The following is a 26187-nucleotide window of genomic DNA, read 5'->3' as shown; positions in this document are numbered from 1 at the left end:
CCATGACCCGCTGAAACAGTACAGGAGGATCTGACGACCCACCTTCTTTCTCATGCTGCCTTTGTTCTGGTTTGTGGTCTGAATCTGTGAATCGTGAGGGTGCTGGAAATCCTTTTGCGAAGAAACTGGTTGCTTTATATCGCTGGAAACGGCAGTCTTTATTGTGTGGCTAAAGAAATTCTTTTCATACGTGTTTTTTGGGAAACAAAGAAAACACACAAGTCATGAGTGAAACCTCTGTTGAAATATGGAAGATTGTAATGCATCATATACATTTTCATTATTTTCTGTAAATATTCATAGCACTTATACAATATATGTAGCTGACACACGCACACTGGCTGAAGCCGCTTGTCCCAAGCGGGGTTGCGGCAAACCTGAGCCTCACCGGAGAGAACTCGAACCCCAGACCCATCAGAGAGCAGGACTCGGCCAAACCCGCTGCACCGCCGCACCACCCCATGTAGCTTTTCTCCAAATCAAATTACAATGTTAAACTACTTGCATTTGTTTGCCCATTTATACAGCTGGGCAATTTTTACTGCAGCAATTTAAGGTAAGAACTTTGTTCAAGGGTACTGCAGCAAGAGGTGGGACTCAAAGCTGGGTCCTACAAATGCAAGGGAACTGCTCTAACCACTACACTATCGACAAAAAGAACTAGTTAAATGACACCAAACTATATAAATGACAACTTAAATAGCCATTTCACACTAGTTCAATGACATTTTTGATATCTCTACATTGTTTCACATGACTGTATAATGTCAAAATGTCAGATGATCATGTGTTAATCGTCTCATATCCATCAATGTCAAGATTTCAATGAAGTTCTTAAAATCTGGTCAGGGCTGTTGTTTAGGAGTGCTTCTTTGAAACAGTGAAGCTCTTGCAGCAGCAGTCTTATCCCACTCTAGGGGAAGTGTTTGCCCCCTCTCATGCTGACATATAGCAGAGATATGAGATAATGAAAGCAACTGTATTCTTTACCAGCTTCCTGTTGCCTTCGAAATAGCTGTCCTGTTGACATAGAGGCTTTGAGAACCTTTCTCATTCCAAAAGAGACTGAGTGGCTGGCCCACTGTTAAGGAGTAAAATGTTTTTTTCTGTGCTTCTATGTGCACAATAGTGTACATACATGTATAGGGTACAGCCTGTTAGCCCCACTTGAAACAAGTAATTTGTTTTTGCCCCTCACTTGACAAACACTATAAAAATTGCATCATGGAAACTTTTCGTTGGGTTAACTTTGACTGTAGTCTTTCACCTGTATGACATCAGTGTATTACCTGCCTGTATCCAGTTGATATCCTTGAATGGTTGGGTCCCATTCTACTTGGCTCCATCTCTTGAATTGCTTCAGAAAATTATTTTGCTGAAAAAATATGCTGAAATTTTAAGTTGCTTTGCAGTAAGGCAGTGGCAGTGCAGTAGTAACAGTAACTGTGAAAAGGCTGAACAGTGAGAAATTTTGAGGTATGAAATGGGCCACGTTCGATACCACTGGTATGGATGGTACGTTCAGTCCCTGGAAAAATAGACGGCAAAGGTGTAACAGAGTATCAGGCTACCAGATGGCACATCCCTACAATCCGGTTTCTCTCTACTCCATACATTTACATTTATTGAGATGATTTAGCAGATGCTTTTCTCCAAAGCAACGTACATCTCAGAGAGATATATAAATACCCACTGTGTCTGTAGCCCAGTTGTTGGCGACACGGAGCAGGGTTTTGAACTCATCACAGAAACTAGGATTCAAACATCAGTTGAGACTGAGCAAACAGCTGTGGATGGACTGCACTTATTTCAGAAACCAGTGACCTCATGCAGCACTCAGCTGTCAGCTCGTTTACAGTCTGATCGGTCAAGCAGTTCATCACAGTGTGGCGGGGTGTGGGCATAGTACCCTGTGAAGCTGGTCATTGGCAGTTCACTTTAAAGTAAAGTTTGTTAGACAGGTGTTCAAACTGGGATCACTGAATTGTTAGACACTATGTATAGGGAACGGGGGGTGTGGTGGCGCAGTGGCGCAGTGGCGCAGTGGGTTGGACCACATTCCTGCTCTCCGGTGGGTCTGGGGTTCGAGTCCCGCTTGGGGTGCTTTGTGGTGGACTGGCGTCCTGTCCTGGGTGTGTCCCCTTCCCCCTTTGGACTTATGCCCTGTGTTACCGGGTAGGCTCTGGTTCCCTGTGACCCTGTATGGGACAAGCAGTTCTGAAGATGTGTGTGTGTGCCTATATAGGGATGGGGGATGCGGTAGCGTAGTGGGTTTGGCTAGGTCCTGCTCTCTGGTTGGTCTGGGGTTTGAGTCCTGCTTGGGGTGTCTTGCGACAGACTGGCATCCTGTCCTGGGTGCTCCCTCTAGCCTTGTGCCCTTTGCTACCAGGCTAGGCTCTGGTTCACTGTGACCCTGCTCAGGATAAGCGGTTTCAGGTAGTGTGTGTGTGTGTGTGTGTATAGGGATTACTATCAAACTAGCTGAAGAAGAGGTTCTATTGTAAAACAATTACTTTCACTTTCCATATTAATGACTCATCATAAACAAAACATAATCTTATTATGTCCTAGGCAATGTTCAAGATATAAGCTAAATATGAATACTAGTACAGTAGATGGACTTCATTCACGCATTATCCAGAGCATGATGGGAAAAAGCCTTACATGGCATACATAAACACAATGCCATACGTCCTTGATGATCGCCATCATCACACCACCATCGCAAGCAAGAATATTACCAGAGGTCACCTAAGGCAGCTGAACTCCCAGTCTGTTCTTTCTGCGATGCACAGAGCATAACATTGTGCAGCACTGGTGTTGTAAATATATATTACAGCATAAACCCTTCATCCACCGAACGGACAGCTTTTGGTTAAGCATTGAATTCATTTTGCAAGTTTTTGTCTCTTGGAAGAGTTTTGAAGGGTAAAGAGCTGAGGGAGGGAAATGCCACACAGAGATTGAGGATTGGTAGATGGAGGAGGAAGGCAGCCAGCAGCTCTGCTGCTGAAGGTTAAGACAAATATCCGTGATAGAGAGAGTGCGACGACTTCAAGGGAGATAAGCAAGCGGCGCAAAGGAGCGAGGAAACAGTAGCTCACAGAAGACGTCACTTAGCTCCTCTTTAATCGCTGATTGTTCTCCGGAGCCCACAACTCGGTGCATGTAGATCCTGAGCTTTGAGATACTTAAAGCAAAGCTCTTTCTCATCCTGACAGACAGCCTGTACGCTGTAGTGCTGACCTTACTTTGGGTGTGACGAGTGCTGTGTTTGTTGAACTGGCCCTCAAGGTTCTGTTATTGCTTTTACAGGTAACCCGTAACTGGAGAGTGATAGTGTAAGGGTGCATCGCCGGTAGGTCTGAAGATGGATACGAACACAACCTGCTGCCTAAGTTCTGTTCTGAATGGGAACATGCAGTGAAGTGCATATGGTTAAGAAGACCAGGGAGAAGACACATCGTTTTGTCCTACATTTCAAAAACCCTAATTTAGACAATCACCCAGCAAGACATTCAATTTGTTGTATTGAGCTAAACACCTATGTTCTCAGCATCAGGACTCCAGGGGGTGATGACGTTTGTAGCAAACTCACCTACTCAACTAGCCTGGTGACCCCCCTTAAACTACACTGCCTTTCTAAACATCTGGCGGAACAATAGGGATCAATTTCAAGTGTCTGACTCATATATCAGCGTTAGACACAGAGCCGCAATAGACCGATTGAACTGCATGAAGAAAATCAGGGTTATTACTGTGCTTTTTCAGTCTCCTTACTTATTTCTGCAAGTCACAGTACACAATGACAATACAGCACCATGATCAAAAGATACCGAAACAATCTCAAGACCCTCAAATTCCAAGTGCAAATAATGGGTCTATATGTATAATGGAAGTTCACAATTACCTGACATTTTTGTCCAAAGCAATTTACAACATTAAGCTACCTACAGTTATGGAGCTGGATAATTTTTACGGGAGCACTTCAGGGTAAGAACGTTGCTCGGGTACGACAGCGGCAGGTGGGATTCAAACCTACAACTTGTAAGCTTAGGGACAGCAGCACTAACCACTACACTACCTGCAGCATCGCTGTGTCAGTAGTTACATTGATTCATGTAACACTTCTGTCCACGGAAACTTACAGTTTTAAGCTTTTTTACAATTATTTGCCCTTGTACGGAATCTACTGTTACTCATTTAAACAGTCCTTAACAGCCAGCACTGTTGTAAATGTCTCATTGCTTCTGTGACAATATTGTATATTCTCATTTCAAATGTTTCAGTTCCCAAACCGAAAAATATTCCGGGCTAATTCCAAAACAATACTTCTTTGAACCACACAAATTGGATTATGGATTTTCGAAAGCAAAGAGGGAAAATGGGAAAGAAACACAATATACAATTTGAAAGAAATTCTTTTGAGAGCATACGGAGTTCCGTATCTCCCCGTCCAATGCATTTAGACTCAGTTATCTTTCAACGCATCTTTTTTTTTTTTCCATTTTCTTCTGGGTCTTGAGAGATTGTGGAATGAGGAGGTCATCCATCACAGTAGGAGAAAGTCGCAATTTTACAGCACTGGAAATAGGTCAGAGCAGGGCGGTGGAGGGAGTAACGTTGTGGACGGTAACTAGGACAAGGTTAGTACGCGCCGCGCCGCACCGCGAGCTTCTCGGCTGTTCCGTTCACAGCCCTGCTCCCTCCACGGACTGCTGCTCCCATTGCCGTGCCTCCCATCGCTCCAGGTTGCGCTCTCTCCCAGGGCTTTCCCCAAGAGGGCGGATGAAGTACGGCTGTCATTACCCAAAGTACAGCAAGGTGGGCTCGCGGTGCTCAGGTGTCTCCTGTGTCCCTTGACCGTGCCACTCAACGTGTTTCACTGCGGTGCTAAGTGTAGGACTGAGCTGAGGGGTAATGATGCGTAAGAGGTCTGAATGATGTGGAGATGAGGAGAAATATCACAGAGCGCTCCTCCGTTTAAAATACCACGGAAGAAGGGGGCAGTTGCGTTCTTCTAGAAGAGAGGACACTACGTCTACAGAGTCCCTTAGTCTAGCCAGAGGACTGCGTAACAACCCAGTGGGACCAGGGTTAAGGGGTAGTCACGAGACAGATCCGAGCACCACCAAACATAACTGCAGGATCCAGCTTCCCAGCTGCCTGCACCCCCCCTCGCTCAGCCGTTCGTCCTTCCCTCCACCCTCCATCAGCAGGTGATCTGCATTTCTCACGTTATTTGCAGTCCAGCCACTGTAATTAACCACTCTAACAATTTCGCACTTGCAGCATGTGAAACTACCAACAAGCTCGGGAGATCTTGACCCACTTTACACCGTTCTCCGCGAAAGGCGACGCGAAGGTCCACGTTAAGGAGCCGAGTCGAGTTTGTTATGTTAAATTGCGGCTCTGTGAAACGTTCCTTGAAGTGACACGTTTGACAAGCCGGTGCATTTCCCAGCACGCTGCTTTGAAAGGGATCTCAATTCTGACACAGCTTCGAGACCAGTTCGAATCTGCAGTTAAATCATCAAAAATAGATCACTTTTGCTCATTTTTAAATTATTTAATTTGGAGATGACTGAGGTCATTCTCATGAAACTGAATCCTTACATGACATTTCCCAGGTTTAGGAGTTTAATTTTCAACTTGTATTATTACAGAACGAGCAGATTGCTCAGTTTATGTTTTTTATTCATTTATATATTTTACAAGAACCTAAAAAAATAACATACACACATTTTATTGTGTCATACCAAATAAATTGTACGGCTGTTTGGCACTTTGCATTTGGCGAATGTTTTTCATCTGTGTTTCAGTGTAACATTTTTAATTGATTCTCGCCCCAGATGAGGCATCTCCTGTTGTCTATTTGACTGTTTATCTGACTAGATATATAACTGTGCCATGGCAACCAAGTAGCCGTAAACACCAAATATATGTGTTACACTAATGGTATTTTTGACTTTTTTAAACCCCAGTTCCACCAAACCATGTAAGGGTCAGTTTGGATATTAATTATAACGACATTGCGTTTAAGCACCTTTCTAAAGGGTACAGACCTGGGATCCTTCTGGGTCTGGAACTGTGAATCTGCATATTACAAGTCAGCATTTGTAACCCTGTGGGCTTAAACTGTTATCATCTACTTTCTGCAATACAACATTTCTTGATGGTATACATAAGCCAAACCATCTATTTTGGGGCACTAAATGTAGTGGTTAAACCTGTAGAGAAACCGCCTTGAAACTTGAGGATCTTGGGTTGCTGCTGCTGTAGTAAACTTGAGCAAGAGTCTTACCCTGAAGTGCTCCCGTAAAATTACCCAGCTGTAAAACCGGGAGAATCATTGTACCTGACTTAGTACAAAGGTACCGGTTACAGCAATAAATTTTGCACTTTTCTCTGTATCTATAATTATCTCTTTAACACATGCTGAAATGACTACGCCAGGATGGCATTTAATTTGGTTTGGTTCGTAGCCCCATCTGGTGGTACACCATGAGATTTCCCTCCGCTGCGCTCCACTGCCCGTACTGTACTACAGTGTGTAAGGTCAGCGGTTGGCCACGGGCAAAGCCAAGTGCTCCATTCGCTTCCCAGACAGATGGTCGCTCTCCAGTTTCATTCACGGGGAAGAGAAATTTGCCCCGCACACCCGGCATGGGGCACATGGAGGCAGACGCTCCCTCTGGCGGGAAGGTGGTTGCACTGCTTTTTGCTGGGGGCTGTGTGCCATTTACCTCTTTAGAGAAGGAGGACCTGTGATATACACTGACTTCTTCCACTTCGGCTCAGCTTGACTTCTCTCTCTCGCTCTCGCTGTCATCCTCCTTGTCCGTCGCCGTCCCTCTTATTCACACACTGTCCGTGTCGCACCTGAGCACTCCAGTCGGATGGTGCTGGACGTGTTTGGAAAACAGCAGGTGGTTATTACTTTGACATTTACATCTATCCATTTAGTCAACACTTCTCTCCAAAGCCCACTATTAATATTATTTTTGCTATCTTTTAAATCGAATGTATTAGTTTTCATCCCACCAACCTGAGATATCAAAAAATATGTGAGATGAATCTTTACATTTCCACCACTGGGAATGAGAAGAAGGTGCAGAACCATGGTGACTTTTCTGTTCTACAGTTGCCTGATATTCTAGGGAACAGACAGCTTTTGTGGACAGGATGGGTTCGGCCTCCCGTTGGGTCAATCCTCTTATGGCTTCTCACAGGGTCCTATCTGGCCAACCATCATGTCAGTCCTCTTACTGCTTCTCAGAGGAGCCTGGCTGACCAGCTCCTGTCGTCCTGGAGACGGGGGCCTCAAAAGCCAAGGCCATGCTCACAATCACGGGCAAAAGTGGAGGGGCACCTGCGAGATGGCCTGTCGGGCACAGCTAGCCTCTGGGTCGGGAGCAAAAGTAATTACTTGTCCCTGTTTGCCCACGGTACACTACTAGCTTGAGGAGCCAAGTAACGGCAGGTAGAGCGGATGCTGGAGTTGCTGGGAAATAAGTGGTTTCTGTTGAGTGGCCAAATGCTGATCCAGGTTTGAACAGTTTGGTTCTCCCAGCGTACTGATGCACTTTGTTTTACACTCATTTCGTTCCTGAATAGTCCCGAGTGTCTGTGTGTACCTGTTTTAATCTCATGTTGGGGAAGATACATCTCCAGTGTATTAGTGTAATAACATGGTCTAATAAGTACTTTTATTTCAGCTGCCTTCAAGATGTCCAGCAAAATTTTCTTTTTCTGTAATATCTGTGCGATGTCCTTCCCTTTCTTCAATAAATCATTTTTCAGATGAGAAGTCTAACTCATTAAGAGCAACATGGTTTGAACTGATATTCCTCCATCTGTTTGGCAAATTGCAAGGACCCCGAATAACACAAAAAAAGCTTATGTTCATATTTAGTAAGTCGTCATTTTGAGTGCGTATGTCTCTCTGGTTCTAGTCCTCACTTCTTTCTCCTCTTTTTTCAGGGCCTCCCCCAAGGGCTCTAGCCTGTCCCCAGCCAGTATGTTCTAAAGGGGACACTGTGGCTGCCATGAAGGGTTTAGGAGCCAGCCGCACCTGGCACCTGTCCGAATCCTGTGACCCATCTGCAGGTTCCCTGGAACCCCTGTACCCCACCGGCAGTCTCCCCCGTAGCCCTTACCTCCTCAGTCCCACCATGGACCACTATGGCACTATGGACCCCCACCACTTCCCCTCCTCCAACCCTGGTGTGCTCACTCCAGACTGCCTGTTGCCTTTAAACAACCAGATCTCCAACAGCAGCACTTTCCCTCGACTCCACTACAACTCCCACTTTGACCAGAGTGACTTCTCCCCCAGCTCCATGCCGGGTGGGGACAGCATTGGAGGCATCAGCACAGGGACACTTGGCACCTCCATGTCTATGGGTATGGGCCGTGGCCCTGTGATTACCAGCGGTTCGGCCACCATCTCAGCAGGTGGCAAGATGAACCGGCTGCCGGCCAATTTGCTGGACCAGTTTGAGAAGCAGCTGCCCGTGCAGCGCGATGGCTTCAGCACGCTGCAGTTTCATCGGAGTAACGCATCCAAACAGCGCAGCGACAGCCCCGGCCGTATCCGCTACCTGGTGCACTCCGTGCAGAAGCTCTTTGCCAAATCGCAGTCCCTCGAGAGTTCTGGAAAGGGTGGGGCCAACGGGCGGTTCTCCAGCGGCACGGGCTCCATGGGGGCTGAGGACAGCAAGCAGGGCCGCCGCAGCAAGAGCAAGGAGAGGCCCAAGACGGAAGGCGTCAAGACAGAGGGCACCAAGAGACGGCCCCGCTCCAACATGTCAGGCTACTGGAGCTCGGACGACCTGGACAGCGACCTTGTCAACTACCGCAGCCCCACGGCCATGATGACCCTGGGCCGCTCCACCGTAGGCAGTCATGGATCCAAGCACTTCATCAACTCCTACAGTGCTATCAACGAGAACACGCTGAAAGGCTTCAAGAGTAACAACCACCTCAAGAACCAGGGATGCCCGGCCCTGAACACGTCCGTGAGTGACAGTCCCGGGGGTGACCATGCCTTCATCAAGGGTGGCTCGTGGTCCACTCTCACCCTGAACCAGGCGAGGCAGATGTGCCAGAGGGGATCGGCCACGGTCGACAGATCAATGCTGAAGTCAAAGTCTTGTCAGCAAGACCTAACTTGCCACTACTTGCAGGTACGGGGACGAGTGAGTATTACCACAGGATACTTGCCGCCTTGCGCAGGTTGAATTTCACAAGCTAAAAGACCCCAAGATGAACTCGGATCGTCTTACACGAGGGCGCCTCGGTTCCCCGTCCAGCAGCCTGTGTACAGTTTACGGTTCAAACCAATATTCTTGTCAAATAGTTATCAGACGATTCATAAACAATGCTGTGACTGATTTTTGACATTTAGAGAAATGATTAAGTAGTGAGCACCTGTTTACATACACCGTGGCCCTCGGCAATGAGATTTCAGTTGACCTCCATTAAAGTCTTTTAGTTTGTCATAATTTTTTATTTATATTTATTCGCTAAGCAGATGCTTTTCTCCGTTGTTCATTGGTAGTGCACGATAGGGCAGCATCTAATTCTTGTAACAATAGGCACAGTTTGCCCTGTCAAATGACTGGGGAGCAAAGAATCGTTGGGGGTTGGGTGTATCAGGCCCCTGACTGTGATTTTTTTCCCGGTCCTGTAGGTACCCCCAGAGGACTGGAACAGCACCCTGGGTCGCGGCAGCGGCGGTGGCGGCTCCAGCGAGATCCCGTGTCGGCGTATGCGCAGCGGCAGCTACGTGAAGGCCATGGGGGACCTGGAGGACAGCGAGGACTCGGAGGGCAGCCCAAAGCCCTCGCCCAAGACTGCAGCCCGCAGGCAGAGTTACCTCAAGGCCACCCAGCAGTCACTAAGCGACCAGTTACCACCACGCAAGTAAGAGTCTTGGTCATGTGACCCCTTTGCTTCACATGTGGAACTCCAGAGTGTACGTCATACAGAAACATACAGTATTTTCACACTCTTACCTAAACATGCAACTGTGTCACCTATGCAATGATTACTGGTAACATCACGATTGTACCATGTTATGCCTACCCAAATCATGCGCACAAAGAATCCGTGCACACGTGGACAAGAGTACATCTACCGTTCCAGTTAGAATTCTGAGTACATAAGCTGTGAGTTGCTATTTTCATAATAGACAGTTTCATTAGTTTGAATTAGTTCATTAGTTTCTTCACCGTCTTTCTGTGCCAGGTAGTTCCTCCAGAACTCCGAGGTGTGGTTTCGGTCATTATCGTGTTGATGAATGAACCGCTGCCTAAGTGGGTGCATTCCTGGTGAAATGGCATTCTTCTGGAGTATGTATGCCATGGTATGAGATTGGCATGAGACTGGCATACGCTTGATCAAGATCACCAACTATATAAAGCAACACAAGACCATGGTACAGCCTCCTCCCTTATGCTGGACAGCAGGAACCACATAGGCACAGCTCATGTGCTCACCCTCTCTGACATGTGCTCTGTGGTTGGATTCAGATATTTTCACATTTTGACTCATCAGTCCATAAAATCAGTTCTTCTTTCTAAAAAATCTAGTCTCTATACAGTATAGCGTTACGAAAGTATGGTTACATGCAGGTGTACTCTGAGTTTTCAATTTACTGCAAGTGGAAAGTGAGCGGGTGCGGTGGTGCAGTGGGTTGGACCGGGTCCTGCTCTCCTGTGGGTCTGGGGTTCGAGTCCTGCTTGGGGTGCCTTGCGATGGACTGGTGTCTTGTCCTGGGTGTGTCCCCTCCCCCTCCGGCCTTACGCCCTGTGTTGCCAGGTTAGGCTCTGGCTCCTTGCGACCGACAAGTGGTTCAGAAAGTGTGTGTGCAAGTGGAAAGCATCAGACAGCGGAAAGTTGTCGGGTAGCCATTCAATCAGCAGCAGTTAGAGCAGGTGATTCTCTAAGTCACACCTGCTGGCAAGTTGTATCTGTGAGTTTCTGTACTGCCTGACTGTATCCCTCAGGTATGTACTAGACTACATTTCCATGTTCAGCATACTCACTTTTACTGCGCTAAAAAACCACAGAGGTGCCATTGGTTTTTGTTCCATATTTTTAAGGAGAACAGGTTTTAAAAAAAAATAATTGATCCAACAGCAACAAGCCAGAGATAGACTCAGTGGTATTCTTCAGTAGGACTGAATCCAATATCATTGTACTTCTTTTTAATTGGATCTCCTGTTTTATTTTTTCTTTAAAATTTAATTTCTTTGCTTTCAGGTGTTTATCTGGTACATATGAGAACATAGAAACTGGTAAATCTGTACATGAAGACATTAATTTTGTTTGAAGTATATGTGTTAACAAAATATAGAAACATATTTTCATCAATTACAATGGCAAAAACTATTTGGAGATGCCGGGTAGGCTCCGGCTCCCCGCAACCCCGTATGGGACAAAGGGTTCAGAAAGTGTGTGTGTGTGTGTGTGTGTGTGTGTGTGTATTTGGAGATAATGTAAATTGCTTTGTAATGTTATATGGTGTTGTTTTCTTTACATGTTTTTTTGTAAAGAGCAATTAGGTCATTCAGTCTCATTCCTGTACATATACTGCTTGGGTCTTAGTTCATTGTAATTAGACCGTAGGTATATATAATAATAATTATATAATTCCAAAGTGAGCACAGGATCCTGTTTCAAAGTTATGTTTCAAAATATTGTTTGATTCAATATTGCAGATTGTCATGTGATTTGAAAACCATGCACCAAGCTTTTCATTGTACAGTATATTTAATATCTCAATTAATAGCAAAATTCACAAGATTCTACCTTTCCCACACTAGTATATGATTATGGCTAATTTGCTCATTCGGGAACTTTATGACACAGGGGTAGGGATAAGCAGTAAGGATGTATTGCTAGTGAATTGAACATAGTGATATAATGTTTTTTAATTTATTAGACTTTTGTATAGTCTTAGCCACCAGCCTATGAAATGTGCAGTGTGGAGTTCATTTGTGTTACACAGTGGCAATAATACCGTGAGGTTTTCAACCAGATTCAAGCGGTTGATTTAATGTTAATTCACTTAGTAGGCAGAAGATGGCAGCATTTCAGCAAACTGTAGCACAGTATGGTATATTACCACATTTAACCGCTCCATTTCTACTTTGAAAATAACCGACACTTTTGTGAATGTGTCCGTGTACTCAAGCTATGGATACAGTGCCAACGCTAGTGAGAGAATGACATAATTAAGTAAGTGAATAGTTCCGGTCGCGGTGGTTTAACCTTCCCCATCCACACGGCCCCTTTTTCTCCTCCTCGACGTCTTCTGCGTGGCCCGGGTGAGCAGCAGGTCGTGGGGCTGTTCGCTGATGCACGGGGAGCTGGACCCGCTGTGGTCTCCGCTGCAGAGCGTGTCCTCCCTGCACCAGCTGGGCAGGTCAGTAGGGGGCACCGCAGCTTGCCCAGGGAGACATTGGATCACCCAGCGCCCCATTCACGCCTGCTGTCTCACCTCACCTGCCCACGCTTCCCAGCTCACCGCGCCAGAAGCTGCGTCCCATCATGGGCACCATGGCTGCAAAACGTGGGGTACATAACAGCTAGGAAGTGCTGATCGGGTGACAAACCTCAGAGGGAATGTTCTTCACTTTGATCTTCATAGAGAATCTCAGGATTCCGACCGCAAGCCCAAACCAAACGATGAAAAAAAACAATTTGCTTCCCTTGCATTTCCTCAGCCCTGTCACCGTGATACTCAGCACAAAACTTCACACCGGCTTCACTCGTTTTCATTTTCCTTTGCATGCAAAGTGAGGCCGGGCGGCCGGCGATCTGCTGGGGGGAGCTTTCGGTGTGTTCCAGTCCTCGTCTTCCCCCCTTATCCCAACAGCTGCCTCCCTTCCCTGAGGGAGCTTTCCACCAACCGCAGCCTGGACAACTTGGACTGCCTCAGCGGCCCACCCGGCTCCCCCTTCCCGCGATGGGAGGACGAGGACGTCGGCCGGGGCTGCAACACGCTGGGCAAGAGCAGCTGCCACAGCCAGGTCAGAGACCTCCTCGCCCCGGGGGCCGGCGACCCGCTTCCTTCGCTGCCTGGGATGGCTCTTTTAGCATCCTAATGGCCTTCGGATGAACCGCGTTACTGCAGGCGGGACCCCGAGAGCCTCCTCATATTGTTTGCACACAATAATTTTATAACACTTCTTTAGTGTATGAACATGACTAAAAGTATACATTTCAAGGCCTTACAAATAGTTTGTAAAAAGCAATTGTTTTACTCACTTTAAAGATAGGAGTGTTGCCTGCTTCCCTCTGACCATATTCCAGCGCTCAGGAGCTGTCAGGACTACTGCATCATTGGGGGAAATTAGCTTCCGGGATTATGCTGCTGGAAATGCTGGCTGGTTAATAATCATCTAAGCCTGAGCGATAAAGGGAGTAAATATTTATGCATTTTTCAAAAATAAAAAACTGGGACATCCAGCTCTGTCTAATCCACAGAATGCTGATCCCTTCTGTCACCCACAGCCCTGCGGAGCAGTCCACCTCCTTTCAAGCAGAAGGTTATCCTTGAGCTGCACACGGGGAAATAAATTGCATAAACTGATTTATTTCACGCGGTGATTTTACGGTACGGTATTTATCTGTTTTTCGAGGTTCTGCGGTGGTCCATCAGGAACCGCTCCAACCGTCATCTCGCACTTGGCTGAGGTGTTTTTGTGTGACCCTATGCTGTTACACATGTGAGAAGCTGAATCGGTTATGCCTTAGGCCCCAGATTCTTCCGTGCACATTTCGTACTGGGAGATTGTGCCGGGTGGATGTTGGCAAGGAGAAGTACACAAGCTGTAAGACTGTACCTGGAGGGACTTTTTTTGCTGGCTGGGTCACGGCGTGGCTCACACTTCTTGCTTGAAGGAATCTGTGCTGTGAGATGTACCCAGTGAACACCAGGCTGTAAGGTCTCAGTGGTTCCATCGGTTTTACTCTGAGGGAATCGTGCGCCACCAACAGCTGCTGCTGCTACAGACACGTCCTTCTTAACTAACGGTAATGGGAGAGCAGTCGAAGAAAAGCGTGCCGCTCCCTTTGGACCGTTTCCCGGTCCCGTGTGGTGAAATCATATAACCCTACACCCAAGCCACGGTTCTTCATGCAGTGTCAGGGACAGATGGGAGAGATCGAAATAGAATCCCATATTGTTTTTCCCCCCCTCCATCTTGAATAAAGTTCTCAAGCAAACATTACCGTTAAGAACACCTGCAGGCGAAGTGAAAGTGAACCGGAGTCTTAAGTCTTTCTTATGCCGTCTCTTTCGTGTGGCCCTAGCTGACTGACAGCACACTTGAGGGTAGCATTCAAAGGCAGGAGGGGGGGGTCTTGTTGAATCAGCTGGGTTCTGATTCCCTCCAGGCTTCACTTCTCTTTCTCTTTCCCTCACACCTCCCTCCCTCCCTCTCTCTCTCTCTCTCTCTCTCTCTGAAATGTCTTCTCCACTTTGACTGTTTTATTGCTCAAGCAGATGTCAGTCACTTCTTAAATACCACGGGCCACAAATGCAGAAGGACCAGTTGTAACTTGGGTATTTTGCGTATGCCTAGGTGGCATGACATTCTAGACATTCTCTGCTCTTGTATACTCGGCACGGCCATGCGTTGTCTCAAGCGTGGTCTTTTACGAAGGGAAACATTTTGCATTCAGTCCAGGCACAGATCACCAGGAACTGACACCGCTGAGTATCACCATTCTGGCTCCATATTTAAAGACAGGCCTATGGGGATTTATCTGTAGCGCTACAACACAGCATTCAATTTAAAAATTCAATGCAAACGAAAAGATCTCAGTATTAAGGTAAAGGATAGAGGTCTGTCATTTCTTGGTTAAAGAATGGCCCAGAAAATCCCTAAGGATAGCAGAGAGACCATACGGCGCGGTCAGAAAGGAAGCGGTCGCCTGGAGGAGATAGTGCGTGCGGCCTCCTGCTCCTCCAGTTCCACCTTTACCACGTGTCAGTCTCCCCATGTCCTTTCAGATGCGGGAGATCGAGGCGACAAACCGGTACGAGGAGGAGACTTGCTCGGAGTCTGTGTTCGGGGAGACCGACTCCCAAGCCGTGGAGGCGCTCGACCTCCCGCTGCCCACCTGCTTCCGCTCCCGTAGCCACAGCTATGTGCGCGCCATCCAAGCTGGCTGCTCCCAGGATGACGACACCGCCTCTATGGACTCCGACTCGCCTCCCCCGACTGCCACCACTGTCCGCACCTACAGCACAAGCACCAGTGAGTACTGTCGAGGGCCCTTGTTGCAGACCTGGGAGACTAAACATGGTTAACTGACTCTCGAGTAACTGTTGTGCAGCAGTCTCTTGGATCTTAAATTAGCATTGTGACTAAATAACCTTTAACATGAAAAGCTGCTTTAGAGATGTCAGAAAAGGGATTCTGAAGATGTGAGGGAGGGAGGGAAGGAGGGATGCATGAAAACATCCGCTGATGAATTTGCTGGGGAAGGCTAACGGAAGCACCATCTGCTGTCACATTATACGCTGCTTATGTATAGTAATATTTAATATGCTGGCTGTTTCAATCCAGAGCTCAGATGGTTCTAATAATTTTCCTAAAGCAAACTGTGGGTAACTTGAAGTTATATTTTAAATTAAATCATGCTGAAAATTACTTTAATATTATTTATATCTTGCAATCTGCCTACACAAAACAATATGGTCCTCCTGTTTTATTGTCTTTTTTTATATTTTAAGGGCTTTTTTGCACTTTCCACATGACATGAAGAGTTGCAAAACAAAAAAAAATACTTCATTCTGATGCATCCTAAAAAGCTGTCAGAAAGCCATCGGTGCCCCTCCAGTGGAGTCACTCAAACTGCAAGATGTTCTAAAATCATAAAGACAAATGTAGGACCTCATCTATGATTACATTCTGGCAGACTAATAGCAGCACTGTAGCAAGGTTTTTGCACGTATCACGTAAGAGGTCCTCATTCTTGTTTGAGGTTCCGCAGATGTTTGACAACAAAGACATGATGCTGCATCAGGCAGGAAGACGGTTTCAATGCTGCACGTGATAAAAAGACAAAACTGATTATTTCTTATTGGAGTAATTCAGGTTAAGTACCTTTCTCAAGGGTACTACAGCAGAGCTCCTACTTGAATTGCACTTTAATCTGGAAACTTTCAGGTCACAAGTGCACGTCCTCAACCGCAAGTCTAGCTGCTTCCCTAGAGTAGCCACATGGATCTCCTCGTGTCTCATTAAAGCGCATACGGATACAGGAGAAATAGGTGAGCCGCGAGTCCTCGCCTCACCGCCGGCACCTGAGCAGACTGTCTGCTCTGACGCGATGGTATAACCACGCAAAGGCCGGGGCTGGACCCCAGCCAAGTGTCTCATCCCTCTATCAGATGCTGGCATCGTTCCCACGATGTCGAGATGCGGGAGACACCCTGCTGCTCATACAGAACTCACTCCCCATCCCCGCGGCATGGGCTGGTATGCGTAACAGCCCAGGAAAAGCACCTAGGCTCTATGTAACTCGTCTCGACTGGTTCCCACTGACACAGCACGCTGCGTTACCAGAGGGACACATGCACAGCGACGTGCCCATAGGGCACAGCAGTCAGTGCTGTACCTGCCCACTCTCCCATAGCAGAGACAACTGCTGCTCCAGTGGGGGATGGCAAGGCAAGCCAAGCCAAGCCAAAGCTGCTTCTATAGTTTGCTCCTATGCCAAATTAACCCTGTGGATCTGACTGGTGTTTTGGCTGGTTAGGGAAAGGAGCATAAAGGATCATGAGCTTGTGTAAGGGGGCGTGGTGGCGCAGTGGGTCGGACCGGGTCTTGCTCTCCTGTGGGTCTTGGGCTCGAACCTCACTTGGGGTGCCTTGCGATAGACTGGCGTCCCGTTCTGGGTGCGTCCCCTCCCCCTCCAGCTTTCCGCCCTGTGTTGCCGGGTTAGGCTCCCGCTCCCCGCGACCCCGTATGGGACAAGCGGTTCAGAAAATGTGTGTGGCTTGTGTAATACAATCTTTTTTATTTATTTATTTAGAAAAAAAGTACCACAGAGGATGGCCATGGTATGTTTTTCAATGAGCCAAAAGTAGTTTACTTTTTCGGAATAATGCTGCTTTAGAAAATTCATCTAATGAAGTCATTATTCTGAATACATACAGAAATAAAGCCTTATTATCAGAAAGAAAAAAAGCCAGTGCGAGATTTTTACTACTAGATAACCTCAAGTTTGCTAGAGTAAAAATACCGACAATGCTGCAGCAATTTACTCTTATACTTTACACACACTCATAATAATAATAATAATAATAATAATAATAGCACTGTAAGTCACCTTGGTGAATAAAGGGTGTGTGGGTTGATAACACTAAAATAGTGTTAATTGGAATTCGCTTCGGAAAAGCGTCTGCTAAATAAATAAATGTAAATATAATAAGTCTGTTTTCAATTAATGATCACATTTTGTCCTATTTTTACTTTTCACTCTACACAGCTCAGCTGGCAGCTACGATTCGAATTCTTTTGATGTACATCATCATACTGCACGCATACCGGCTTCAATAAGTCTTAAGTCTGGGAGATTTATTGTCATCCGAACAGTTAACTCTCATGCGGTTTGTGAAGACAAATGTTGTCAATCGATACCGCAAAAACACCAAATTGGAGGGTCACGATTCTGTTCGAAAAGGCGCTTGCTAATCGGGGTGGGTGGTTTTTCTCATCGTTTTTCCCTCACCGTCTGACAAAGAGGGAAAGATGAAGCCGCAATTCGTCCAATGAACGGCCGAGTTGAACCCATATAACCACTGAGGTGGCCGCTTCGCCCGGGTTTTATTGTGACGTTTTATCTAAGGCGGGAGAAGGTAACAGTATAGCCCAATAAGAGTGGGCGGATTGCATTGATTGACACAAGACGTAGTCCAATTATGATGAGGCGTAGGTGGGTTTTCGCAAAATCTGGTCCAATCCTATTAATGGAAGGAGTTTCTAAATGGCCTCTTTCTTTCCGCGACGTGGAGCAAAGAAGAGGGGAGAGCATTTGTAATTAATATTGATGCAAAGCAGAAAATGGGAAATTTGATTGATTATGTCTACGTCTAGAAGAACATGTATTTGAAGGATTTTACAGTTTCGCATTGAAGATGTTGAAGTTGTGGATAAAGTCATCGATCGCAAAACGGGGAGGACAGAACTGCTCTATTTGGTAAAATACTAGCAGCACACCAGGTGATGAAGATGGTTCAGTGTGGGGCTCCCGCAATGTCTTCACGATGCTTTCGGTTGTCATGTGAACTACATAGTAGCGTAATAAGTTTCAGGTTGTTTCACCGAAGACACTCCCATCTAAAAAGTGCTATCCGGCAGCGCTGAGTGTCTTCGTTGGTAGTGAAGACGAAGTAGGCGCTGAAGTGCCTCACGCCGCAGGACTGCAGCTTAACGTTAATGGTGAAGGGATTTCTACGTCTGTGTTTTTGTGGCCAGATTTGAACGGCAGCGGAACGTCTACGTTAAAGATGACATTGATGATGTAGGCGCGATAGGTGATGCTGGCGACGTGCGCCCTGCCGTTCTCCCGCCGCGCCGGCGGCGGTGTCCGGCTGAAGGCTACCCGTCTCGTGCGCTTTTTCTTTCTCTTCACGCGCTGGTGATGATGTTAGCAGTGAGTGAGCTGGGTGAGGCTTTCTACCACCATCGTGTTCTCTCATGGACGTGAAAGTGCTTTTTTTTTTTTTTTTTTTTTTTTTTTTTTTTTTTTTTTTTTTTAAGTAGAACGCGTCCGTTCCCTCGGGTCCTGATACACCTGGGGGTCTGCGTGGTGTGAGTAGGAAACGCGCTGCGGCCCCCGGAGCAGGTGGTCCCCTCCGCCGCCGCGTCCCAGTGCCGCTCCCGCGGGCGCTTCCTCAGTGGCACTTCGTTCGTGTGTGCTGCTGCTGGGCTCGGACGCTCGGCGACACGCCCTTTAAAAGCCTTTAATCGAGTTAAATAAACGATTGACGCGAGGACATGTTGAACCTGCCCTTGGTTTAATCAAATAGGAGCGGATAATGTTGTATAAATGGGTAGTAGCGCCCGGGAGGGAGGGTGTCCGGCGCCACACCTCTCCGTACTGCCGCCTGCCTGGCTGTGAGAGACGGGCGCTTCCTGAATCCTGCTCCTGGGCGCCCAGGCACCGAGTGAGGGCGAAACGAACGGCTTCATGTTTCCTTTCTCTTCTCTTCCCTTTCTTTCTTTCTTCCTTCCTTCCTTCCTTCCTCGAGTCCTTTTGTGTCTTTCTTTGCGCCCCGGGGCTGTGAGGGAGAGGGGGGCGTAGCAGCGTTGAAACGCGCGTGAGACGGACGTCGTTGGGAACCGGCGCGCTGCACCTTCATCAATCACAGCCCTACAAATGTACCCTGTTGAGATTTCATACATCACTCCTGTATCTCTTTACAGCTGTAAACAGCTCTTTTTCACGGGTGATTGATGTGTTGTGAAGTTATGTAGGGGGGCAGTGCAGTGGTTAGAGCTACTGCCTTTAGACCCACAGGTTCGAATCCCACCTCTAGCTGTAGTACCTTTGAGCAGGATACTTAGCCTAAAAATTGCTCCAGTAAAAAATTACCCAGTTGTATACATGGGTAAACAATTGTAAATGGCTTAACACTGTAAATTGCTTTGGAGGAAAGTGTCGGCTACATGAGTTACGTAGGTGTCACTTCACTGTAGTGTGAAGCCCAGAAGATCACACGGGGATACAGTAGCTTGTATAACCACTGTGGTCACATTTCCTCAAACACGCCATACTATACCCCAGTCACATGGCAAAACCAACAAAATTCCTTCCTTCTCCGTCGACTTTATGCCGCTAGAATGGCCGAATGTTTGTAAGAGGTTCAGTGAGGCGGCTGTTTGAAATGTAAAGGCTAATGGGGTTGGTCCTAGAAAGGGCCCTGTGGTACACCTAAAGTGCTGCTGTTAAAAATCCACCTGTGTGAAATCACAACTGGAAGAACATTTTGGCTTAAAGTACTGAGTCGGCAATAAATCATATTTTGATACTATTAGTTAACCTGCTGCTTTGGGGCAAGACTGCAAGGGTAGCAATTGCTGTCATTTGATGTTTGGTTACTCGGTTACTTATTGGGTGTAACTGGACATTATGTATTGTCGCGCAGTCGCTCAAAAAAATTGTCCGTAGAATGTTAATCCTCTTATACATGTCAGTAGTATAACAGACATGACTGAATGTTACCTTGGCAAAATCCTAAGGTGCATCACAAAGAAGCACGATGTATGATTCTTTTTCCCTGTTTTTTTTTTTTTTTTTTTTGCAGGAGTGATGGTGTCCTTGGTTTGTTTCAGATTGTTTGTGTTTGTTGTCACTTGCTGTGACCTGTAGCATCATGTGACACATGCATGCGGGCTGGTGTGTTTTCTTGGCAAGTGAAAAAAGAATGGCAGAGACACCCCAGCTGCGCTGCGAAGGACTGAGAGTATTAGTAATGCGTTAGCATATGTCCCAGCATGAGAGAGACAGCAAGCCAAACCTGGTCAAGTCCCGAATTCCTCAATACTCCAAAATATTATCATCCAGGCCTCTGAAGTCTGTCATTGTTGAATTTCTGTTACATTTAGTTAGTTTATGTGATAGAAGATAATGCTACTACTGGTTGTTGTTGTTATTATTATTATTATTATTATTATTAATGTCTGTTCAGCTCTTGCTGCCTGTTTCTTGAGACTGGTGTATGGCTCCACCATGTTCTTATTTTAGATGTCGGTGCTTGTTTGTACGGTCGGATTTTCGTTCGAAAATATGTTTACAGTCATTGACGTAGAAGCTAGTACTACCCTACTCAGAAATGTGGAGATACTGTAGTGCAGCTTTGCAGTTCCTGACAATTTTCTTTAGTTGTTGTTCAGTGTGTACTTTATTTTGTTTCAGTGGTTTCTCTGTTTTGGTTGGCCTAATCGAAACTAGTGGCCAAACACTCTTGTGTTAGTGTGCCTGACTTCATTCGGATCTTCTCCATCTTCAGCCATGGTAATCTGAAGAGCAAAGGTTATTTTATGTGTAGTATCTTTAATGCTTTATTGCTTTTGAGCTTTGATGCTTTTGTAAAAAGGGTTTAATACATCTTAAACCTTTATCAATAATTAAACAGACTCATGGCATTGTCTTCCCAATATGCTATACGTAGCCCTCTCTTCAGCCACGTTTGGAGAGTGGTTTTTGGGATCGAACTAAGTTGCATGGTGGAATAGCTGAAGTGTAGAACGAGTTGCATAACCTTGCTCTATTTTTCCTCTAATAAATGGACTAATGGACAATTAAGTGATGAATCTGAAGCCAGATTATTCATATGTTACAATCTGTTCTGGGCCAGAGAGCCCTGAGGACAAGAGTTTAGAAAATTGTCTGTTTTAATTATTCTGCTGTCTGTTGCATAACACTGTGATATGTGTATAGCAAGAGTATGCTGGTTTATGGTCAAAAATAACTGTAGTTCTACTGGAACTGGTCATACAGTTCTGATTTGCTTAAGATATATCCACCCACAGTATATGAGTGGGTGTCCCTTGGTCTCGTTGTATGGGCCGTACCAAACTGTTACCCTATTTAGCTTAGGATGCTGTTCAGCTGCGTTCCTTGTTTTGCTGCTGCCATGGCAACATGCTGAACAAAGCCCTGTGCACAGCGGCTGCTGGAGCTGTGTGATCTGGCATCCTAGACTCCGGAAGGCTGAACATTTAGCCCAGCTGTAACATTTGAGTGGTTCTGTGTATTGCACGTTCTATTAATCTGGGATCAGCGTCTTTGTTGTACACATACATAATGTAAGAGGGATGCTGGCGGCGTTTGCACTCAGAAAGGGTTGGTTTTTGGGAATGAAGAAAAGGCAGAGTGTGTTTAGAGGGGTCAACAAATGGATTGGCTGGCCCTTTTGTGCAAGTCTTGATTGGTAAGGCGACAAGGGATGGAGGAAAATGCTCGTCCTTCCTTTCTCTCCTTCATGCACTCGTACAAAATGGCCGTCTGCACGCCTCCTCAGGTTTAAAAGTCTCCTGCCTTTGCCAGCGACGTCATGTGAAACGTTGACTGCGTGGATAAAGCACCCGTAGTTAAAGCTTTGCCATCAGACTTCTTATTCAGTCTTTACTGCCTGCTCTGCTGGGCAATTATGCCTTTACGTGGATCCATTTATAATAAGGCTGGGGTCAAAGTCTTTTTACGGCATGGCAGTAATTACTGTTATAATGTGACCTCTTATTTTGTGCAAATATGCCACCCACCTTTTTAGAAAAGACTGGAATAAAGACTTACCCAGTGTTTCATGTGATCTCCAGTATTGGCAGAATAAGCCTGTTTTAACAGTGGGTGGCTGCTTTCAGAGATAAGTGCTTGCAGCCGATTGTTGCAATTGGACAAGGAAGGGTTCGGAACCGCACCAGGATCTGCGAAAGACCACCTGCATCCTCGGTAACGTCATTTTCTACACTTTCCATTTACTGTTTCGGATCATTCGGTCATGCCGAAGAGATCGCCTGAGTGAGCTGTGTCCTGTTCTGCCGGGCTGCGTGGCTTCCCCGTTTACAATGTGAATTGTGTATCGTATCCTGCTTCAGTTAACGCTGCACTGTGCCAGGGCGGCTGGGCTCTGGATTGGCGCTCCTGCCCTTTTACGGGCAAGACAATACAGCATGTGAATGATGTGCCTTTGATTTTATTAATTTTCCTGCATTTTTTAATTAAGCTATTTTTATTAAGGCTTTCTCTCTTAAAGTTATTGGAATTGTCAAGGGCTCATTCAGCCACTTTCTTGAACCCTGAAACATTTTTTCATTATACCTTTTTATTTCACCCCAGTGTTGACTGTATAGGTTTCGATATAAAGAATTGATCAGTATTTTTGTGTCACCGTTCAGTGGAATATGTTTGAATAAGGAGCATATTGTGCAGAACAAGGTGGAATTACTTGTGCAGTGTAGGCTCTGCGAGGTTCTTTGTTTTAGTTGTGGACCAGGAACAAAGGCAGCTCTTTTCACTAGTTCCATTTTACATACAGGTAAACAGGAGGCGCAGGAAAGTGTACAGCTGAGTATTACCACAGGAAAATCCTCATCAGAGTGCTCTGCCCTTAGCCAAATCGTATTGTAATTTTGATCTGACTTAGTGGGTTTGGGCTATGCCTGCTGTCTGGTGGGCCTGGGGTTCGAGTCCTGCTTGGGGTGCATTGCGACGGACTGGTGTCCCGTTTTAGGTGTGTCCCCCTCCTGCGTTGCCGTGTTAGGCTCCGGCTCGCCATGACCCTGCTCGGGACAAGCGGTTTCAGTGTGTGTGTGTGTGTGTGTGTGTGTGTGTGTGTGTGTGTATAATGTTACTTATGTTATGGTGAAAGCGTTCCTTGCCTAAGGCATCTTTCTATGGATCAACTGAATGAATGGACACAGGTCCACCATCCCCACTGATGACTTCATGCATGACGACGACTCTTACTAGGACATTATGTGTGGGTGAAGGGTGTGTTAACTAGTCATTGTGGGTGGGGGAAGTTTCCTGCCCTGTATGTATAAGTAAGCCATGATTTGGTGGGAAATGCGCTGCGTCTGGTATGCGTGGACTAGTCGTGTAGATTTTGGTGGTGAGAATGTCTAGAGGACCAGAGGTTCCAAATGCATTTTGCTGCCAAGTTCTGTTGCTTGCAGACATGATGTTTTTTTGGGTTTGACCTGGAAAGTTTTTCTGTACTGGGTGTCAGTCTCAGTTTTTGTCAAACTCCAGCCGTGTTTGTTGAGGAATTGAGTTGCAAATCCTGTGAGAGTTCAGTTAATCGGGGTCTGTTTATTTTTACTTTGGGATTTCTTTTTGCAGGCTACCATTTCAGAGTTGATGTTGTTCTTACCCAAAAGTCCTTTGTGTGTGTGGTGGGGGTGACTAATGGTTCCTGTATCCAAGAAGCTCTAGTTGGAAGCAATGTAACAGTGATACTAGGGCCACACTTTTCTGCCATAAAATTACTGAAGTGGGGAAGAAATGTCCATGAAGGGTCCTTCAAGGTAGCTTCTATCTATCTGAATGGACTGGCAGTGCTCATGGTGTTGGTCATTGCTAGATGGGGAAGCCTCGCTTGGAACCTGTTTCATGGTGCTCTTTCAGCAGAGTTAAATAACATTTTAACAAGTGTAGTTTGTTTTTGTCCTGACTCTGCTCATTTTTTATTTTCTTTATTTTCCTTTACTCACACATTTGAGAAGGTTGACAGAATTTGACCCATTTATGCAGTAGGGTATTTCTACAATATCAAATCAGGGCCAGTACATTATTCAAGGGTACAGCAGTAGGTGTAGGGGGGCTTTGAAGGTTGCCTCTTCAAGCCCCCCTACAGCAGTAAAATTCAAGGATTTGTCCTTAACTGCTTCTCTACTTACTGTCCCTCATACATAACAGATTAAGGTTACTATTTTCTTGTTTTTTATTTTGAGAAATAAAATGGCTTTTTGTCTGTGATTTTGATTAGTTTGAACTCTGAAACTAATGTTGTTCAGAAAGGTCTGCTTAATCATGGTGGGGATATGTGCTGTTACTGTTGTTTACGTAGGGCAACTCCTGTGTGCTTGCGGATGGAATTCTACTGAGGCCAGGAACAGGCTGAAAGAGCTGCTGGATTATTCCGTAAACTGTCCCAATCAGTTGCACCAAGTATGTAGACCTGGAACATGAACTCAACCCCCTCTCAACAAGTACTAACATCACATGCGTCATTGCCAGTGGTAATAGAAGAAACATGAAATTACATTTGATGAGCAACACTTGGCAATCTTTTTCTGTTTATCTTTTTTTTTTTTTTTTTTTGCTGTTGTGGGCTTTATTTTAGCCATGTGCTTAATCTTTTTAAGTTAGCTTTTATGTTTTTACTCAAACCAGAGTGGCTTGAATTGGCGTTACGCTGTGTGATCAATTTATGAACACAATTGGGGAAAGAAAATCTTTAATTCGGTCTGTTTATAAATCCAGTCACTATGTTGCAATCAAAAGCTTTGTAGAATAGCTGTCAGCCACTTTATTCACTAAGTTCTGTCTGAACCTCAGATGACGCTATGAAGAATCAAAAACTTGCTAAGTGTTTGCTGTGACTTAAAATGATTGAATTTCCTTCAACTGGTCAATGTAGGAAGGGTCACTGTGTTCCAGAGGTTATCCTGGACACGTAAGGCAGGAAAGACCCTGGATGGGACTGCACTTGAATTTTTTTTTTTTTTTTCCCCCCCCCCTCTTTCCTCATGCAAAATTCTTCAGCATCAGGCTACTTTCAGTATGCTTTATTCACACAGATTATTAAAAAGCATAAGATACTTACCTCAATTTCCACTGAGAATATTCTGTAAGAGTCTTGTGTATAGGTAAAATAAAAAATGAAAGAACTATTTTAACATTTTTACTTTTTTGCTGCATTAACATGAGAGGTAATTTTTAAAAAGATAACTGTCTCTACACATTTCTGTTTGTGGACTATCGACTGATTTATCTCATGAACACGCACTGTTCGTTATCTTGTTGTTGAATACTAGTACCTTCAAACATTTCACGTAAGCTGTAAACACTGGAGTTGAATTAATGTGGTTCCTATACCCCTTCTCTGTTCGGTTGCACTTTAATGCTATTTAAGTGGATGTGAAAACACAGGTGACATTTGCCCCGCAACAAATTTTTGAAAATATAAAAGTGAAGAAAATTCAGTTAAAAAGAAATGTAATCCCCGCCCCCCCCGAAATTCATATCTCAAATGTCTGCAACACAAAGACCCAGCAAACCCAGTGCACTGTGTTAGTCTGCAGTGTTTATCTTTCTGGGGCTTGTTACTAAACTTCCAGATTGACATACTGTGTTGCAGTGTTCATCCTTACGACAGACCGGTTGAAACTTGTGATTGACGAGAGCTGAGATGCCATCCACAGACATGAGTGATTCAGGGCCCCTTCGGACTGCTCGCACCCTTAGCCTGTACTCCTTGCACATGACAGCGTCTGGCCACCAGCGCGCCCCAAGGCTGCACCCGCTGCCAGCTGGGACAGCTGCTCCGGCAGACTCGGATGCTCTCTTTGACACCTTTCTGGCACATCGTTCACTTTGCGTGCTAATCCTGGGGCTGTCAGCAGCTCAGTAGCTGCGCTTTGTTATATGGCT

General features: G+C 45.8%; 1 protein-coding gene across 4 annotated transcripts in view; it reads left to right on the top strand.

The window, feature by feature from the left end:
- LOC108918494 (disks large-associated protein 4-like) overlaps positions 1-26187 on the top strand; it is a 63279-nt gene that overhangs the window by 21613 nt on the left and 15479 nt on the right. For 2 of the 4 annotated variants that reach the window (XM_029247767.1, XM_018725803.2), the window contains 4 exons: positions 7984-9200; positions 9695-9927; positions 12887-13040; positions 15029-15275. In XM_029247767.1, coding sequence (XP_029103600.1) covers positions 8049-9200; positions 9695-9927; positions 12887-13040; positions 15029-15275 — 1786 coding nt within the window. In that variant the 5' untranslated portion in view covers positions 7984-8048. Of the gene's footprint in view, positions 1-7983; positions 9201-9694; positions 9928-12343; positions 12434-12886; positions 13041-15028; positions 15276-26187 lie in introns of all 4 variants that reach the window. The other 2 variants (XM_029247769.1, XM_029247768.1) reach the window with 2 other exon arrangements.

This window comes from Scleropages formosus, chromosome 22 (genome assembly GCF_900964775.1).
Source record: "Scleropages formosus chromosome 22, fSclFor1.1, whole genome shotgun sequence".
In the NCBI taxonomy this organism is placed as follows: domain Eukaryota; kingdom Metazoa; phylum Chordata; class Actinopteri; order Osteoglossiformes; family Osteoglossidae; genus Scleropages; species Scleropages formosus.
Note: the sequence above shows the minus strand (reverse complement) of the source record. Positions and strands in the feature narration are given on the sequence as shown.